Here is a 20129-nt window from a genome sequence, read left to right on the forward strand (position 1 = left end):
GGCCACAGGACTGGAAAAGGTCAGTTTTCATTCCAATCCCAAAGAAAGGCAATGTGAAAGAATGCTCAAACTACTGCACAATTGCACTCATCTCACACGCTAGTAAAGTAACGCTCAAAATTCTCCAAGCCAGGCTTCAACAGTACGTGAACCATGAATTTCCAGATGTTCAAGCTGGATTTAGAAAAGGCAGAGGAACCAGAGATCGAACTGCCAATATCTGTTGTAAAAGCAAGAGTTCCAGAAAAACTTCTGCTTTATTAACTACGCCAAGGCCATTGACTGTGTGGATCATAATAAACTGAAGAAAATTCTTCAAGAGATGGGAATACCAGACCACCTGACCTGCCTCCTGAGACATCTGTATGCAGGTTAGGAAGCAACAGTTAGAACTGGACACGGAACAGACTAGTTCCAAATCAGGAAAAGAATATATCAAGGCTATATATTGTCACCCTACTTATTTAACTTATGTGCAGAGTACATCAGGAGAAATGCTGGGCTGGATGTAGCAAAAGCTGGAATCAAGATTGCTGGGAGAAATATCAATAACCTCAGATATGCAGATGACACCACACTTATGGCAGAAAGTGAAGAAGAACTAAAGAGCCTCTTGATGAAAGTGAAAGAGGAGAGTGAAAAAGTTGGCTTAAAACTCAACATTCAGAAAACTAAGATCATGGCATCTGGTGGAAACAGTAACAGACTATTTCTAGGGGCTCCAAAATCACTGCAGATGGTGATTGTAGCCATGAAATTAAAAGATGCTTGCTCCTTGGAAGGAAAGTTATGACCAACCTAGACAGCTTATTTAAAAGCAGAGACATTACTTTGCCAACAAAGGTCCATTTAGTTAAAGCTATGGTTTTTCTAGTAGTCATGTATGGATCTGAGAGTTGGACTATAGAGAAAGATGAGCACCAAAGAATTGATGCTTCTGAACTGTGGTGTTGGAGAAGATTCTTGAGAGTCTTGGACAGCAAGGAGATCCAACCAGTCCATCCTAAAGGAAATCAGTCCTGAATATTCATTGGAAGGACTGATCCTGAAGCTGAAACTCCAGTACTTTGGTCACCTGATGCGAAGAGCTGACTCATTTGAAAAGACCCTGATGCTGGGAAAGATTGAAGGCGGGAGGAAAAGGGGACGACAGAGGATGAGATGGTTGGATGGCATCACTGACTCAATGGACATGAGTTTGCGTAATCTTTGGGAGTTGGTTATGGACAGGGAAACCTTGCATGCTGCAGAACATGGGGTTGCAAAGAGTTGGACATGACTTAGCGACTGAACTAACTAATGCCATACACAAAAATAAACTAAAGATGGATTAAAGACCTAAGTGTAAGGCCAGATACTATAAATTCCTAGAGGAAAACATTGGCAAGACATACTTTGACATAAATCACAGCAATATCTTTCTGGATCAGCCTCCTAAAGTAATGGAAGTAAAAATAAACAAATGGGACCCAAATAAAGTTAAAAGCTTTTACACAGCAAAGAAAACAATAAACAAAAGAAAAAGGCAACCTACAGAACAGGAGAAAATATTTGCAAATGATGAAACCATCAAGAGATTAATTTCCAAAATATACAAATAGTTCATATGGCTCAATATGAAAAAACAAATAAGACAATCAAAAATGGACAGAAGATCTAAATAGACATTTCTCCAAAGAAGACAGATGGCAAAAAAGTACATGAAAAGATGCTCAACATCGCCAATTATTAGAGAAATGCAAATTAAAACTACAATGAAAAAGAAAAAAAACTACAACGAGATATCACCTCATACCAGTCAGAATGGCCATTATCAAAAGTCTACAACCAGTAAATGCTGGAGAGGGTGTGGAGAAAAGGGAATACTCTTGCACTGTTGGTGGGAATGTAAATTGATATAGCCACTATGGAAGAATATATGGAGATTCCTTAAAAAACTAAAAATAGAGCTACTATATGATCCTGCAATCCCACTCCTGGGCATATAACCAGAGAAAACCATAATTTGAAAAGATCCCTGCAGGCCTATTTATAATAACCAAGGCGTGGAACCAACCTAAATATCCATCAACAGAAAGATGGATAAAGAAAATGTGGTGTGTGTATATATATACACATATATATAAATGGAATTTTACTTAGCCATAAAAAAGAATGAAGTAATGCCATCTGCACAATATGGATGCTCCAGAGAGTATCACTGGAGCAGGAAATGGCAACCCTCTCCATATCCTTGCCTGGAGAATTCCGTGGACAGGGGAGCCTGGTGGGCTGCTGTCTATGGGGTCACACAGAGTCGGACATGACTGAAGCGACTTAGCAGCAGCAGCAGAGTATCACACTAAGTGAAGAAAGCCAGACAAAGACAAATAACAAATGATATCACCTATATGTGAATCTAAAAGAAAAAATAATCACACAAATGAACTTATTTGCAAAACAGAGAGAGACTCACAGATACAGAAAAACAAAACCAAAAAAACCAATAACATATGGATACCAAAGGAGAAAGAAAAGTACAGGGAATGGATAAATTAGGAGCTTTGAGTTAACATATAAACATTACTGTGTATAAAATAGATAACCAACAAAAACCTAGTATATAACACAGGGAACTATCCTCGATATTATGCAACAACCTATAAGGGAAAAGAATCTGATAAAAATACACATAAATGTATAACTGAATGACTGTGCTATTCACCTGAAATTTACATGATATTATAAATCAAGTATAATTTAACGACAATTTTACAGGCATAATCAGCTTTTCTATCAATCTTGGGGTTAGTGTGGAGGCTACAATTTTGAGAAACCTAGTCCATTGTACCAAAGTTGTTGATGATGTTGTTCTTTCTTTTTCTGTTACTATCTTTTTAATCTCTCTCTCTTTTTCTTTTTCTCTAAGTACGTCTCTCAGCAATAGGATGTGATGGTTAAGAGCATGGCCTATGGAGCTAGATTTTCTAGGTTAGAATTCTGGCTCCAACACTTAGTGGCCTGATGACCTTACATTTTTTTTATTTAAGAAAGCTATTTGTGCCTCCACTTTCTCCTCTGTGAATAGGGGATGAGAATTATATGTATTTCCTAGGGAAGATGTGACAGCTAAATACACACAGTGTTGAAAGCAGCAACTAGGAGGCAGATTTTACTCTATTAGTATTAAACTCATCACTGGGTCTCTTGTGGGTTAAAGTGTTATCAGTCTGAGTTAAATTTGCATAAATACTTGGCTAAGGAATGGTTCTCTTGGTAGGAATCTCAGATAACCTATCAAGGTACCTAGTTGAGAGCATCAGATGCCATTGCTTTACAGCTAACCTGTAGCTTAGCTGAAGCATACGAAATTGTGAAGAATGCTAAATGTTAATAACAACAAAATAACCAAAATTAAGAGATATTTGAAACACAATTACCCATGATTTCATTACTCAAATGAAGAATTACTTCCAGTTTTCCGTATTTCCCTCCCTTGTCTCTACATTAGGGGTTGGCAAGCTATGACCCATGGGCCAATTCCAGCCACCATCTGTTTTTTGTACATAAAGTTTTATTGGAACACAACCATTCATTTACACAGCTCCCATGCTACAATGGTGGAGTTGAATAGCCCCGATAGAGAATGTTGGGTTGTAAAACCTAAAATATTTCCTATCTTTTTCCTTGATGGAAAAAGCTTCCCAAATTCTGCTCTAGTTGTATACACATTTTGTGTTGTTCTAATAAAAATATATGTACAATTTATATCTTGCTTTGTTCACTTAGCATTCTATAATGTACATACTTCACACGTATGGAAAATTAATCCTACATTGCCTGAATTGCATAATTACCTCAATGAATAAATTCAGAGAGAAAATCCTCAGATCTCTATCTATCTCCCAGTGGCAAGTTTCACATCCATGTTTTTTGGGTCCAATGCATGTGTTCAGTCATGTCCGACTCTTTGTGGACCCCATTGACTGTACCTTGCTAAGTTCCTCTATCCATGGAATTTTCCAGGCAAGAATATTAAAATCCTGAGACCTCCATTTCCCAGGGGCAAGTCTCTTATCCATGCTTTTTAGATCCAATAGGAGCCAAATATAAATAATGCTGGTGTCTACCTGGAGTTCCTCAATAAGGACTTCTACCATTTGACTACTGATCCCCAAGAAATATTAGATAGCAAACCCCCTCACTCTTCTATAGCCTCACTTCTTACCATCTGCTTTCTCCCATGAACTCCAGTTACTCCAGAGCCTGGGTGCAGGAATCCTGGAATCATCCACCATAGTCCTCATTCTTACAAAGTGGATGGCACATTCCAAAGGGAGCTCAGATTCCCAGCTCCAGTGCAGGACTTGCTTCTGCTTCACAGTGGTGCTGTAGTTCTCCTAGAAATAAAGAGAAAAACTTGGAAGCATATAGCCATGCAGTCCTGAAAAATGGCTTGGCTGGACTTATCCTAAAGCACACACCTAAGAGTCCACTATAACTCCAGGACATGGACAAGCTCAGTCTGTTTCCAGTCAGCCAGCTCCTGTGCTCTGATGGTACAGCAAGGAAGAGCAAGGAATAGCCTCCTGCCTATTGAAAACTTGGCTCCCAATCTCTTTGGGCCTCCAGTTCCAGGGGAATCACATGAACTAAGTGAGAGAGAGAGAACAGACACCACTTGAGTCTTAGGGGAAAAGATCAGAGAAAGAAGGTGTAGGCACAGTTCTGGTCACAAGAGCCATGTTGAGAAAATTCTTGCAAACTAGAGAATTAATTGAAGCACCTTTTTAAAAATAAGCAAGACTGATAAGAATTTTCTAATATTCATCAGATCAAACCTCAGTAGAGCTGGCAGTCCTTCATGATACCCAGGAGTTCCACTGTCGCCCAGGAGTTAATAGATGACTTCCCATGAGCCCCTTGGTTTTTGTCTCGTCTTTTCAGATGTGGTGGCCACATGGACCACACTGCCTTCCTTGAACTGCAACCTTCACAATCTTTAGTACCAGAGATGTCAACCACATAGGCAGAACTTACATTGTGCTCCTCCACCAGGCTTCCCCGTCCCTGGGATTCTCCAGGCAAGAACACTGGAGTGGGTTGCCATTTCCTTCTCCAATGCATGGAAGTGAAAAGTGAAAGTGAAGTTGCTCAGTTATGTCCGACTCTTAGTGACCCCATGGACTGCGGCCCACCAGGCTCCTCCATCCGTGGGATTTTCCAGACAAGAGTGCTGGAGTGGGGTGCCACTGCTTTCTCCGAATGATAAATGCAAGAGCATTGCCAATGACTGAACAAGGCATTTGCAGTCTCTCTCTACTGAGATTGAACCCCGTGCTGCTATAGCTATTGACCTTCAACAACCCCTGACTGAGTTCAGGGTGGAGTGAGGCACTCTGTGCTCCAGGGAATCTTAACTGGAGGTCTTCTGGAATCTGAGACTGGGCCACGTGAGCTTTCTGCTGAATTCGTTTTTCGCTGTCCCGGTTTCCAGCACGATGGGCCTTCCCCTGCGCTGGGTTTCTTCGCCTTCCGCTTCTAGCGCGGGAGCTTCGCTGAGTTGGGCTCCTGCTGTGCTTGGCCTCTTTCACGCAGAGGTTGTTTCAGCCAGGTTATATTCAAGTCACGGCACCACTGATGTCACGAGAGTGTATGTTCCTCGGTTCTTTGTCTCATCACAACAAAGATTTGGAGCGACGGACATTAAAGCCCTCGGCACATCACAGCTCTTGGGTCTTGGACAAACCATGCTACAGCTCTTAGGCAAATCAGTGTTACAGCTCTATTTTATTTAGAAGATAGCAGGAGAGAGAGAGAGAAAAAAAAGAGCGCACGCATGCAGGAGAGAGAGTCCTTGGAGTTTGTTCAAATTCATGTCCATTGTGTCCGTAAGGCCATCCAACCGTCTCATCCTCTGTTGCCCGCTTCTCTTCCTGCCTTCAGTCTTTCTCAGCATCAGGGTCTCTTCCAATAAGTTGGCTCTTCGCATCAGGTGGCCAAAGTATTGGAGTTTCAGCTTCAGCATCAGTCCTTCCACTGATTATTCAGGGTTGATCTCCTTTAGGATTCATAGGTTTGATATCTTTGTTGTCCAAGGGACTTTCAAAAGAGTCTTCTCCAGCACCACAATTCGAAAGCATCAATTCTTTGGCACTCAGCCTTCTCTATGGTCCAACTCTCACATCCATACATGACTACTGGAAAAATCATAGCTTTGACTATACGGACTTTTGTTGGTAAAGTGATGTCTCACCTTATTTCTTTTTTTTTTAAACTTTTTATTTTGTATTGGTATGCAGTCAATTAACAACATTGTGCTAGTTTCAGCTGAATAGTGAAGGGACTCAGGCATACATATGCATGTATCCATTCTCCCCCAAACCCTCCCTCCCATACTTCCTTATCTCTTGTAACAGTTTTTAAAGTCTATCTTGTCTGATATGATTATTGCTACTCCCACTTTCTTTTGATTCCCATTTGCATGGAATATCTTTTTTCCATCCCCTGACTTTCAGTCTATATGTATCCTTGCTGCTGCTGCTGCTGCTAAGTCGCTTCAGTCATGTCTGACTCTGTGCGACCCCATAGACGACGGCAGCCCACCAGGCTCCCCCATCCCTGGGATTCTCCAGGCAAGAACACTGGAGTGGGTTGTCATTTCCTTCTCCAATGTGTGAAAGTGGAAAGTGAAAGTGAAGTCGCTCAGTCATGTCTGATTCTTTGCAACCCCATGGACTGCAGCCTACCAGGCTCCTCTGTCCAGGCGATTTTCCAGGCAAGAGTACTGGAGTGGGGTGCCATCACTTTCTCCGATAGGTATCCTTAGGTAAGGCCTAATCTCAACTACTGGCGGTAGTTGGTGGCATTTCATCAAAGGTCAAGCCCCTGACTTGAATATGGTACTGTAAAAGTAGGGACTGGGCTCTATTCTTCTTCTCGGACCACAGCTCCAAGCACCGATGCTCCTCAGTGGGATGCCTGCTTTCTGCCCCCACAGCTGGAAGACAAGTATAACAGATAGCTTGCCCTTCCTGGGGAAAACTGAGTTTACATCCATTTTTTAAGGGCCAATGGCAAGTCCTCCAGTGAAGAGGAGGGGGCAATACATACGTCACATGCCACCTGGAGCTGCCAAACTTGGAGGCCTTCCCTCCACTATGCCTTCCCCTCCCCCAGCTGTCAGCCTTAAATGGTGCCCTTGGCAGAACCAAACACTATTCTGGAAGGAGAACTGTTTAGTCCACCTGAAGGGCATCTAATCATGCGTGTCCTTTGCCACTCTAAGCAGAACTCCCATTTGTAAAATGTTTTCATTATTTCAGTTTATTCCTATCCCTATACCTTCCCTGGTATCTCAGGGGGTAAAGAATCCACCTGCATTGCAGGAGACCCCAGTTCGATTCCTGGGTCAAGAAGACCCCCTGGAGCAGGGATAGGCTATCCACTCCAGTATTCTTGGGCTTCCCTGGTAGCTCAGATGGTAGAGAATCTGCCTGTAATGTGGAAGACCTGGGTTCGATTCCTGGGTTGGGAAGATCCCCTGGAGGAGGGCATGGCAATTCATTCTAGTGTTCTTGCCTGGAGAATCCCCATGGACAGAGGAGCCTGGCAGGCTACATTCCTGGGGTCACAAAGAGTCTGACATGACTGAGTGACCAAGCACAGCACAGCACATCCCTATAAACATTGTTTTTTAACAAGTTTTGTGGTCCTGACCCATGCAACTTTTACTATTTAATGTGCACAATCTCAGCTACATTTTATCCATTATTTAAAAACTAGTACAAAAAACTGGCTGTTAGTCAATCGGTGACCTTGCTATAATATGAACATTATAGCAGTCATGGTGACCTTGCTATGTGAACAAGCCACAGGCTGGATTTCACCTCTTATATCCCTCAGGAATTCAGCCACTGCTCTCCTCCCATTGTTATCACCTACTCCAGGCCCCTCTCCTTTGGACCAACCCCACTGCTCAATTCAAACTGGTCACACTTCACCTCCTCCAATTCTCCCAACTTCTCCCCACTGTGGAACCAGAGTGGTTTTAATCAGATCTCATCTCTCTGAAGGGGTGATCTCATCACCCCTTCTCACTGTTCCCAGGTTAAAAAACAACACCTGAGCATGACCCCCGGAGTCACATGTGGGCTGGCCCTGTCCTGCCCACCCCACGTGCCCCATGCTTTCAAGCCTGAAAGCTCCCAGCCCCTTTCACTCAGGGCCTCTGCTCACCCCAGCTGGATCTTCCTGGAACATTCCTCTCCATTCTCCATGCTAAATTAGCTTCTAATCTTCTTTCCTACTTTGACTCCAACTGCCCTTCCTCCAAGCTGCTAGAGAAGGTCAGGTCTAATCTCAACCCATAGCCCACTATCGGCAACCTGCACTCCTCACATCTAGGACACTTTAATTTTGTGATCATCTCCTTAGTTTTGCTCAGCATTGATAGCCCCACGCCTTGAACAAGGCCTGGACCTGAACCCACAGTCTAAAACTATGTGCCAAATGATTTCATCAGTTCATTAATATGTCACGAGCTCTGTTTTTCCCAGACCCTCTTTGTGTGGATTCTGTCTAACCACAAATTTGTGCTTTGTGGTCTTTCTAGCCATGTTGTGGAAGAGATAAAACTTTCCTTGAATGCATCAATTCAGTGACTTTTAAAAATGTGATGACTTATGTTTGGGCTGTTTTCATTCATTGAAGTGGCAAGTTTAATTTGGCCCTGGCAGACATCAGTAAGTCATGAAAAGCTGGCATTTACATGATGCCCAAGTGAAGTCACTGATCCATTCCCAAGAAGCGAGCTTATTCCTCCCTGATTCAAGCTCCAGGCCTCCTTCCAAGCTTGAGTGGTTACTCTACTCTGCCTTCCCCTGCCATGGATGGAATCATAAAGCGTGTGACTAGAAAGGCCAAGGTGAGACTACACAGTGAGTTCTGAGTGGTCGGCACCAGCCAGGATCCAGCTCAGAGTCCCTGGACCAGCTGCAAGCACCCGGGTCAAGACGCTTGTCCTTTGGTTTATTTGTTATCGTTATTTAGTTGCTAAGTCACATCCAGCTCTTTGTGACACCATGAACTGCAGCATACCAGGCTCCTCTGTCCTTCACTATCTTCCAGAGTTTGCTCAAATTCATGTCCACTGAGTCCCACCCGGTCACCCCCCTTCTCCTTTTGCACTCAATCTTTCCCAGCATCAGGTTCTTTTTCAACAAGTCAGCTTTTAGCATCAGGTGGCCAAAGTACTGGAGTTTTAGCTTCAGCATTAGTCCTTCCAGTGAATATTTAGGGTTAATTTCCTTCAGGATGGACTGGTTTAATCTCCTTGCTATCCAAGGGACTCTCAAGAGTCTTCTCCAACAGCACAATTTGAAAGCATCAATTCTTTGGTGCTCAGCCTTTTTTATGGTCCAGCTCTCACATCCATACATGCCTACTGGAGAAACCATAGATTTGACTAGACAGACCTTTGTTTGCAAAGTAATGCAGTCTAGGTTTGTCAAAGCTTTTCTTCAAGGAGCAAGTACCTTTAATGTCATGGCTACAGTCACCATCCACAGTGATTTTGGAGCTTTTTCCCCATCTATTTGCCTTGTTTTATTTATTTATAATACATATTTAATTTAATATAAATTTATAAATTTAACATAAATATATTTATTTATTATTATCCATTGGCTTATCTGGGAACACACAATCGGAGCCATGAGAACAGAGAGCTGCTCCTTCTCAGCAAGAGTGAGGTTGCATTTCAGGGACCTGCCCTATGAAGGGAGATTATGGTCCAGATAGAAGCAGCCTCTCTCAGCTGGCTTTCTGAACTTTATGTGGAGGGGACCTTAGGTTTGTCCTTGATTGCAGGCCCAAGAGGTTCAGATAACAGCTTTTCATGGCATCATCTCTTCTGGGATGCATGGTGACTGATGACTGGGGAAGACTGAGTGTGACCATAACTCCCACGTGGAGCCCAGGGCTCCAGTCAGAAACAGAGCTGCCTGGAGAGGGGCTGTTCCTTCCTCTGGCTATGGAGGGTCCTACACCACCCAACCCCAGCAGGCAAAGGGAGAGAGTTCTGTGTGTGCGTGGTCAGGGGTAGGTCATTGCAGGTTTTCTGAAATTGTCCTCTTGGTGTTGCTGTGTGTGTCCTGGATGATCTTCTCAACTATGCTGCAAACTATTCAAGTCAAAGATGATTTTTCTTTACCTGTTCCTGGCATCTGGCATAGGCAGGTGTGATCATCTTTTGTCAAATGAATAAGTGACAAAAAAAAGAAAAAGGCAGCATCACAAACCCTTCTGTGCCCTAGGGATCAGGCTGGGCTGGATGTTATGGGAACCATATAATGGACAAGGCAAAACACCTCAAACACCTCAAACACCTCCAGCCTTGGTTGGCTACAAGTAGATTTCAGCAGCAAGAAACCTACTTAGCGAGAAAGAAAAAGATTTCTCTTTTTACCTTGAAAAGAGAACTAGTACCTGAATCAAAGGTCTAAACAGATGTGAACAACTGTCAGTTCAGGCTTTCCTACCATTATTTTCTTTACTGTGGTAACAAAAAGAACTATCTTTTAGAAGAATAAAGAATGGGATCCACCTGGTCTATGGTTAATGTTACTTTCACTAATGGGGTTAAATGCCAGTTTTCCACAAATTCCTCCAGCCCTCCACTCAAATTTCTTTTCCCTAGGCAATTCTTAGCCTCAACATGACCTCTGTTCAATGCTGTGCTAGGCCCAAATCAACAAGTGTATCCATCGATAATACAAAAAATATGAAAATACAAAAATTATCCCTGTGAAAGGGATAGTGGGAGGAAGGGCTGGGGAGGGAATAGCTGTATACAAGCACCGCTGTTGTATGCAATCTAGAAAAATGGTACAGATGAACCCATTTGCAAAGCAGAAACAGAGACATAGATGGAAAGAACAAACATATGGACACCAAGGGGGAAAGAGAGGGTGGGATGAATTGGGGGATTGGAATTGACATATATACATCCTACAGATCAATACGAACAAGAGCCTGTAGGACAGGGAACTCTACTCAGTGCTCTCTGATGACCTAAATGGGAAGGGAATCCAAAACAGAGAAGAGATATGCATATGTATAGCTGATCACTCTGCTATACAGCAGAGACGAACACAACATTGTAAAGCAATTATACTATATCTCAATAAACTTAAAAAAATAAATAAAAAGCCAGGGAACACAGGGCAAGTGTTTCTGAGATCTGTGTTTCCTGGCCTGTAGTCTTAACAAACCCCAAATAAACTACTGTTTTTGGCCTTACAAAAAAAAAAAAAGAAAGAAACATCAAATAACTCTCACAGTAGGAAGCTGCCCTATGAGAGGCAGAATTATAGACCTGGTATCAACCTTAAATCAATAGTCAGAACGATATTTAGGCCACTCACTCAGATCTCAAAGGTGATGATGATGGATCATAAAAGTAACTGAACCTTTAAAGTTAGTGACCTTTATGCTTTGCTAAAGGAACTGACCCTCTGGGTCCCTGTATCCATGCCTCCACTGCCTGAGAGAAGAGTGGCTATCCACTAGCAAATAGAGGTCCCCAGCAATAAAACATCTGTGTTTCACTTCTCTCTATGCAAATTCTCTGTTTCCCTTCAGTGAGAAAATATTTCACTGTCCTTCAACCTCCCATGATAATAAACGATCATGATGTGGGCATAGATTACTAGGGCTCCCTGGACCATAAATGGTCATTGAAAGAAACCACCAAAGTGCCCCAATGCAGTGAATGGGAAAGCATCAGGCAAAACAGACATAACCATGACTTAAACCAGACTAGAGCACATCAATCCCAAATAATTCAAAGGCAAAAAGAGTATGAGTTCAGGATTTTCTTAATTTAATTTTCTATAGAAAAAGGCACATGTGAGGAAGCAAAGGACATGGTAAATTACTCTCCGACAAGGTCCATGGAAGACCTCTTTGCTGGGTAGAAGAGAAAATGCTAAAACATTTTCCTCCTTGTATTTCAGTACAGTATTAGTAAAGAAACTGCCTGAGAGCCACACTGACATGAGAATTGCCAAACTATTACCCCTGATTTAGGAGAATCTTTGGTAGGCAGAGAAGGAAGAAGGAAGAGGAATAAGATGGCTGATCATGGATTTTTGGAATCCAGTCTTCACAAGGATAGACCCCAACAGCTTTCATAGAGAACAGAGAATAACTGAAAATATGATCTATTTTTATAGCACAACCCACCCAACCTACCAAACTAAAACTGTCATGTTAATTTGTCCCAGATCCTCTTAACTAAAAACACAGAACTGTGATTATTTAGAACTGTTCTGAGTTGCTAAAATGATTCCAGATTGGGATTTTGGGGAGGATGTCATGAAAGACAAATCATGGTGTTAGAAAAGGATTTTTAAAATACTGAGCCAAGAATAAAAATACTTACCAACCAGATGACATTGGATGCTTTAAATCTACTGATCTGTATCTGAAAAACCATTTTGAATTCCTGGTGATAATCAGGGTTGTGGACAGTCCATTGTAAATGCAAACATTGCTTTGTAGAATTGATGGAAACGTTCAGTGATTCAGGAGTTAATGGTAAAGGTTCAGACAGAACTGAAAGACCAAAACACGATATGAAGTGACATTTAATAGGCGTGTGATTGAATAATCGCAGATAATTACACTGTTCAATATCATCACTGTTTAGCTTTGGAAAACATTGCTCACATATACACTCTAGAATTAGACACTGAAAAGCTGGAGGGAATTTAGAAATCACTCAGCAGATGAAGAAATTAAGCCCTAGATGAATGAAATGAGTTGCTCAATGATACACAGCAAATTAATATATTGACTGTTACACAAAAGGATATTTCATTGAACAATCTAAATAGTTTAGAAATTTATAACAAGGCTGAATTAAAAAACAGGGCTTTTTGCTATAAATTTCATAGTTCTGGACATCTAAAATGAATATTTTGTGAACTATTTGATAGTTTACAGGACTTCCCTGGCAATCTAGTGGTTAAGACTTTGTCTTCCAGTGCAGGGGATGTGAGTTCAACCCCTGGTTGAGGAGCTAAGATCCCATATGCTTTGTGGTCAAAAAAACCCAAACAAATATTTCATAGTTTATTAAACAGCTATAAAGTGAGAACAAGTCCCATCTATAGAGGCTATTGCTTAAATCTCAATGCACTGAACTTAAAACACCTTTAGCAAGAATTTACTGGGCTAACCCTAACCTAGTGTGAAATGAAATAATCGTGACAAGGTTTCTAGCTCAAGGAAGGAACCTAGTGGAGAGACACAAGAGACTTCTATGAAATAATGAGTGACTGCAAGTTTAGAGTGTTTAATGGTGGGATAGAGTCTGTCAAAGAGGAGAGATTCAAACATGGGACAGATTTGCTGAGGTCAGTGAGCTGGAAAACAGCCTAGAGAGAGGATTTGCCCTGATGGAGTGAGTGGGATCACTGCTAATGCTGGGAGAAGAACAAAACATGGCTTTTTATATAAGTAGAGGAAATGCCATACAGATTCAAGAAGAATTGTGTATTGTTGAATCAAGAGGCTTCACTGGTTGGTTTGAGGGCATCTAAAGTACACTGGAGAAGGAAATGGCAACCCACTCCAGTACTCTTGCCTGGAAAATCCCATGGATGGAGGAGCCTGGTAGGCTACAGTCCATGGGGTTGCAGAGTTGGACACGACTGAGCGGCTTCACTTAAGTCACTTAACTTAAAGTACACTGGGAATGCTGCAAAAGTATTGAAAAGATGAAGAGTGTATTGATAAAATCAACTGGGAGCTGATGGCTCATGGCGGAGCACATATCTTTTTAACATTCATTTTTCTAGTTCTTTGGGGATTTCCCCTAGTGATCTGAGACTCTCTGGCACCCAGTTTAAATGGTAAGAGATTACCTTCTTTTGAGAATAAAAATGGCATGAATCTCTAATACTGAAAAAAAAATCTCCCAAACTGTCATTCTACATATGCTGCTTTTCTCACGCATGTGTGCATGTGCTCGGTCAGTCGTATCCAACTCTTTCTGACCTCATGGACTGTAGCCCTCCAGGGTCCTCTGTCCATGGGATTCTCCAGGCAAGAATACTGGAGTGGGTAGCCATTCCCTCTTCCAGGGGATCTTCTTAACCCAGGGATGGAACCCACATCTCCTGCATTAGCAGGCAGACTCTTTACCCCTGAGTCACCTGGAAAGCCTGTATTTTTCTCACAGGGAGGTAAAAAATAACAGCAACAATAAGACTGAGCATATAAAGTTTATCAGGCATGGTGCTAGGTGCTTTGCATATTTTTTCTCATGAAATGCCCATTGTAAAACTGAGACAGTCATTTTTTATAGATGAGAAGACTCAAGTTCGATAGCTTAAATAACGTACACAAAGCAGCCTGGACCTTAAGTACGGATCTCTTTAATACCAAGCCTTCACTGCGCTGCTTCCCAGCTGTGAAGGCAGGAACATCCTGCCCAACTGAAGGTCACATGGACTGGAATGTCTGAGAAGTGTGGCTCCCACCATGTCTTGCCAAGTTCAGGATACAGATGGTAAGGATGGGGCTCTGGACCTAGCCAGAAAAGTTGATAAGTATTCTTGGTGGATACAAGCATGAAGTTCTCCATGTTAATGGTCCACATGATAGACAGCTTCAGGATCTAAATAAGGTTTTATCCTCAGAGTTTAGAAAAAAAAAATCTCAGAAAATTCATTCTATGGAAACAAAGTTAACAAGAATGGCCATAAAATCCAAGTTATTAGCCATCAACGACTATTTTCCCAGAAAGATATTCATCCTCTGTGAATTTTATAGATCAGATGCTGGGAATGGTTAGGATAAAAATTAGAATCTTAGTCTGGACTCCCATGACCTTGGATTTGGCATTGGGTCCCTAGATATGATGCCAAAGCATGAGTCAAAAAAGAAAAAAAAAAAAAGACAAATGGAACTTTATCAAAATTAAAAACTTCTGTGCATCTAAGGACATTGTCAAAAGGGAGGAAAGAAAAACTAAAAATGGAGAAAATATTTTGCAAATCACTCATCTAGTATCCAAAATTTATAAAGAACTCTGACAACTCAACACCTAAAAGGCAAACAACTCTATTTTGAAAACAGACAAATGACTTGAATAGGCATTTCTCCAAAGATGTACAAATGGCCAATAAGCACATGAAAAGACATTCAACATCATTAATCACTAGAGAAATGCACATCAAAACCATAATGAGATACTATTTTATACTCACAAGGAGGGTTATAATTTAAAAAATGGAAATAAGCATTGGTGAGCATGTGGAGAAATTAAAACCTTTGTATATCAAGGCAGGAGTGTAAAAAGACTTTGGAACTGAAGAAAACATTTTGAAAGTTCCTCACAAAGTTAAAATCACCATATGACTCAATAATTTCATTCCTACGTATATATCCTAAAGAGCTGCAAGACTTAAATATTTGTAACAAATGTTTGTAGCAGCGCTATTCACAATAGCAAAAAGGTGACAACAACCCAAATGGCCATCAGCAGATGAATGGACAAACATATTGTGTGTATCATAACCTGAAATACAAGAGAAGACTCTACACATGGACGTCACCAGATGGTCCATACCAAAATCAGATTGATTGTATTCTTTTCAGCCAAAGACGGAGAAGCCCTATACAGTCAGCAAAAAGAGACTGGAAGATGACTGTGGCTCAGATCATGAAGTCCTTATTGCAAAATTCAGACTTAAATTGAAGAAAGTAGGGAAAACCACTAGACCATTTAGGTACAACCTAAATCAAATCCCTTATGATTATACAGTGGAAGTGACAAATAGATTCAAGGGGCTAGATCTGATGGAGTGCCTGAAGAACTATGGATGGAGATTTCTGACATTGTACAGGAGGCAGTGATCAAGACCATCCCCAGGAAAAAGAAGTGCAAAGGCAAAATGGTTGTCTGAGGAGGACTTACAAATAGTTGAGAAAAGAAGAGAAGCTAAAGGCAAAGAAGAAAAAGAAAGATATACCCATCTGAATGCAGAGCTCCAAAGAATAGCAAAGAGAGATAAGAAACCTTTCCTCAGCGATCAGTGCAAAGAAATGGAGGAAAACAACAGAATGGGGAAGACTAGAGATCTCTTCAAGAAAATTAGAGATACCAAGGGAAATTTTCATGCAAAGATGGGCACATAAAGAACAGAAATGGTATGGACCTAACAGAAGCAGAAGATATTAAGAAGAGGTAGCAAAAATACACCGAAGAACTATACAAAAAAGATTTTCATGATCCAGATAACCACGATGGTGTGATCACTCACCTAGAGTCAGACATCCTGTAATGAGAAGTCAAGTGGGCCTTACAAAGCATCACTATGAACAAAGCTAGTGGAGGTGATGGAATTCCAGATGAGCTATTTCAAATCCTAAAAGATGATGCTGTGAAAGTGCTGCACTCAGTGTGTCAGCAAATTTGGAAAACTCAGCAGTGGCCACAGGGCTGGAAAAGGTCAGTTTTCATTCTAATCCTAAAGAAAGGCAATGCGAAAGAATGCTCAAACTACCGCACAATTGCACTCATCTCACACGCTAGTAAAGTAATGCTCAAAATTCTCCAAGCCAGGCTTCAACAGTACATGAACTGTTTTCATGTTCAAGCTGGTTTTAGAAAAGGCAGAGGAACCAGAGAGCAAATTGCTAACATCAGTTGGATCACTGAAAAAGCAAGAGAGTTCCAGAAAAACATCTATTTCTGCTTTATTGACTATGCGAAAGCCTTTGACTGTGTGGATCACAACAAACTGTGAAAAATTCTGAAAGAGATGGGAATAGCAGACCACCTGACCTACCTCCTGAGAAATCTGTATTCAGGTCAAGAAGCAACAGTTAGAACTGGACATGGAACAACAGACTGGTTCCAAATCGGGAAAGAAGTCAAGGCTGTATATTGTCACCCTGCTTATTTAACTTATATGCAGAGTACATCCTGAGAAACTCTGGGCTGGAAGAAGCACAATCTGGAATCAAGATTGCCGGGAGAAATATCAATAACCTCAGATATGCAGATGATACCACCCTTATAGCAGAAAGCCAAGAAGAATTAAAGAACCTCTTGATGAAAGTGAGAGAGTAAAAAAGTTGGCTTAAAACTCAACATTCAGAAAACTAAGATCATGACATCCTGTCGCATTACTTCATGACAAATAGATGGGGAAACAATGGAAAGAGTGAGAGATTATTTTGGGGGGCTCCAAAATCACTGCAGATGATGACTGCAGCCACAAAATTAAAAGACACTTGCTCCTTGGAAGAAAAGCTATGACAAACCTAGGCAGCATATTAAAAAGCAGAAACATTACTTTGCTGACAAAGGTCTGTATAGTCAAAGTTATAGTTTTTCCAGTGGTCATATATGGATGTGAGAGTTGGACCATAAAGAAATGTGAGCACCAAAGAATTGATGCTTTTGAACTGTGGTGTTGGAAAAGACTCTTGAGAGTCTCTTGGACTGCTAGGAGGTCAAACCAATCAGTCTTAAAAGAAACCAGTCCTGAATATTCATTGGAAGGACTGATGTTGAAGGTGAAGCTCCAATACTTTGGTCACCTGATGCGAAGAAGGGACTCATTAGAAAAGACCCTGATGCTGGGAAAGACTGAAGGCAGGAAGAGAAGGGGGCGACAGAGGATGAGATGGTTGGCATCACCGACTCGATGGACGTGAGTTTGAGCAAGCTCCAGGAGTTGGTGATGGACAAGGAAGCCTGGTGTGCTGCAGTCCATGGGGTCGCAAAGAGTCAGACACAACTGAGCTACTGAAGTGAAGAAAAATGAAGCACTGATACGTGCTACAAACCAGGTGAACCTTGAAAACATCACACTAAGCAAAAGAAGCCAGATACAAAAGTCTCGTATAGTATGGTTCAATCCACATGAAATATCCAGAACAGTTAAATCCACAGCGAGATAAAGGAGACTGAAGGTTGCCAGGGGCCAAGGGAGGGAGGGAGGAATGGGGATAATTGATTAATGATTACAGTGTTTTATTTGGAGACAACAAAAAAATTTTGGAAGTATATAGAAGTGGTAGATGCAAAAAATTTTGAACGTATTAAAGGCCACTGATTTGTTCACTTTAATCATAAATTGGTAATTTTATGTTATGTAAATTTCACATCAATAAATATTATTTTTAAAATATACATGATTATGACAAAAATTTTCAACCAATACAGGTATTGAATTCCTTACCATTTCCACTCTCACTCCACTGCCAAGTTTAAATCGTTTAGTTTTTCTTGACCTTTTTCATACATTTAAAAAAATCACATTGAACTATAACCCCATTTTATATTTTTTAAAGCACTTCCGTTATTTTTAAAAAGCTATAAAGAAAAGTAAAACTAAAATGTTAACAGTCAATATTTCTGGATGGTGAGGTTGAGTGATTTTAATTTTTAATTGGAGGATAAACACCTTACAACGTCATGTTGGTTTTAATTTTCTTGTTTTATGCTTTTCTGTACTTTGCAAATGTTCTCCAAAAAACATGGTATAACTTTCAGAACCATATAATATGCTAGATTTTAAAAGAAATATTCCTTTAAGATATCCAGTTCATATCACTAAGATGACACTTCAGAATGCATAATTTAGTCTTCTGAGTTGATTTGCACCAAAAGGCTGAGTTCCGGTTATATTTCTATGTTTTACTCCCCACTTAAACTTAATAAATTGGCATTCTGATTCTTAACAAGTTTGAGCTTAGGGAATTAGTTATCATGCCCCATTCATTCAAAGGTAAATGAAATAAGTTGGGATTCCTGAACATTCAAAGCCCAACAAAGTCATCCTCTATCATTATTTGATTAGAGGTTTTATTCCTTTGTGAATAAAATGTCTCAATTTTTTAGTTAAAGACAGCAGAAAGCAATAGCTGCTATTCATCCTCTCCCTAAACCTGTGAACCAAAGGGAGATTTAGGAAGTGAAATAAAGGGAGATTAAGGAAAATGAAAAGGCAGAACCCTTATGGAATGGGGGGGGGCGGTTGGATTATTTTTAATAACTGTGTAGAGAAGCAGAGTGCATACAAAATCAGCCCACTTTCCTAGCCCTCATTTCACCTTGCTTGTACGGTATGGTCATCTGTTGCTGTCAGTCTCACTCTAGCTTCACATTTCCTGGAGGGCAGAGTCCTGCATCTTGGAATGAACTCTAGTCCCCAGAACTTGGCACAACGTCTTACCCACAGCAGATCTCAAGTGATAGAGATCCAGCACAGCCCTGGCACGATCTCAAGTGCCTGCCTGAGCAGCTGCCCCTCACTAATAACTCGTCCTTCCTGGTGGTCTCCTCTTCCCATTGCAGCTCTTCCCGCCCCATATTTGAACCCTGATCACAGCATGCACTCATAGCCTGTTTGGTGTTTGGCTCCCCGCAGACCGTGAGCTGAACAGAGGTGGCTTTAAGTCTTACTCATCTTGCTGAAATCAAGACTGTAACACCCCTGTGACTGCGCAGACACTCTGTGACTGATTACTGAATTAGTGAGTCACCTACCCTATATCACCAGTGCTTCAGGAAGCTCTAGAAGGCTGCCCTGTGATGCTTTAGACAAAGAGGAGCTTGACTCAGGTACTCAGTAGACAGCAGTCAGAAATAGCTGACTGCTATTTCTGAAATGGAAAGCAATCTAGGACATCCTTGGGAAATGGTGGGAAATGCCAAGGTAAAGTCAGAGAGACAGAGAGACCTCGGAGGTGATTCAGTCCAGTCCCAGTGTTTTTCAGAGGAGGAAACTGAAGCTAAAAAAAGGGGAGCGACTTTCCCAAGGTCACAGAATCCAACCAGGACCCTGGGCTCTTGGCCCAGCTCTCGACAACACAGTATTGGCGTGTGGCCAAAAAGAGCGGGCTTAGAACCAGATAGCCATAGACTTAGTCACGGGCTCCCAACTTTCCCCACCAGTTTCTCCATCTGGTTCCAACACGCTCAAGGAAACAAACTGTGGCCCATTCGTAAGATGGGAGAGCTTGCAGCCATAAAATATGATGTTATTTCTAGAAAAACTAACATTAAAGGTAAAAACTCTCATCATATATTGTATTATTTTAAATATATATGTGAAAGTAAACTT

The 20129-nt window shown here is 41.2% G+C and overlaps 1 protein-coding gene across 1 annotated transcript in view; it reads right to left on the reverse strand.

The window, feature by feature from the left end:
- OSMR (oncostatin M receptor) overlaps positions 1-20129 on the reverse strand; it is a 67934-nt gene that overhangs the window by 29170 nt on the left and 18635 nt on the right. Inside the window, exons 3-4 of the mRNA XM_010853750.1 lie at positions 12425-12597; positions 4208-4379 (exon numbers count right to left, since the gene is read on the reverse strand). Coding sequence (XP_010852052.1) covers positions 4208-4379; positions 12425-12597 — 345 coding nt within the window. The remainder of the gene's footprint in view (positions 1-4207; positions 4380-12424; positions 12598-20129) is intronic.

Source organism: Bison bison, unplaced genomic scaffold (genome assembly GCF_000754665.1).
Source record: "Bison bison bison isolate TAMUID 2011002044 unplaced genomic scaffold, Bison_UMD1.0 scf7180017864331, whole genome shotgun sequence".
Lineage (NCBI taxonomy): Eukaryota > Metazoa > Chordata > Mammalia > Artiodactyla > Bovidae > Bison > Bison bison.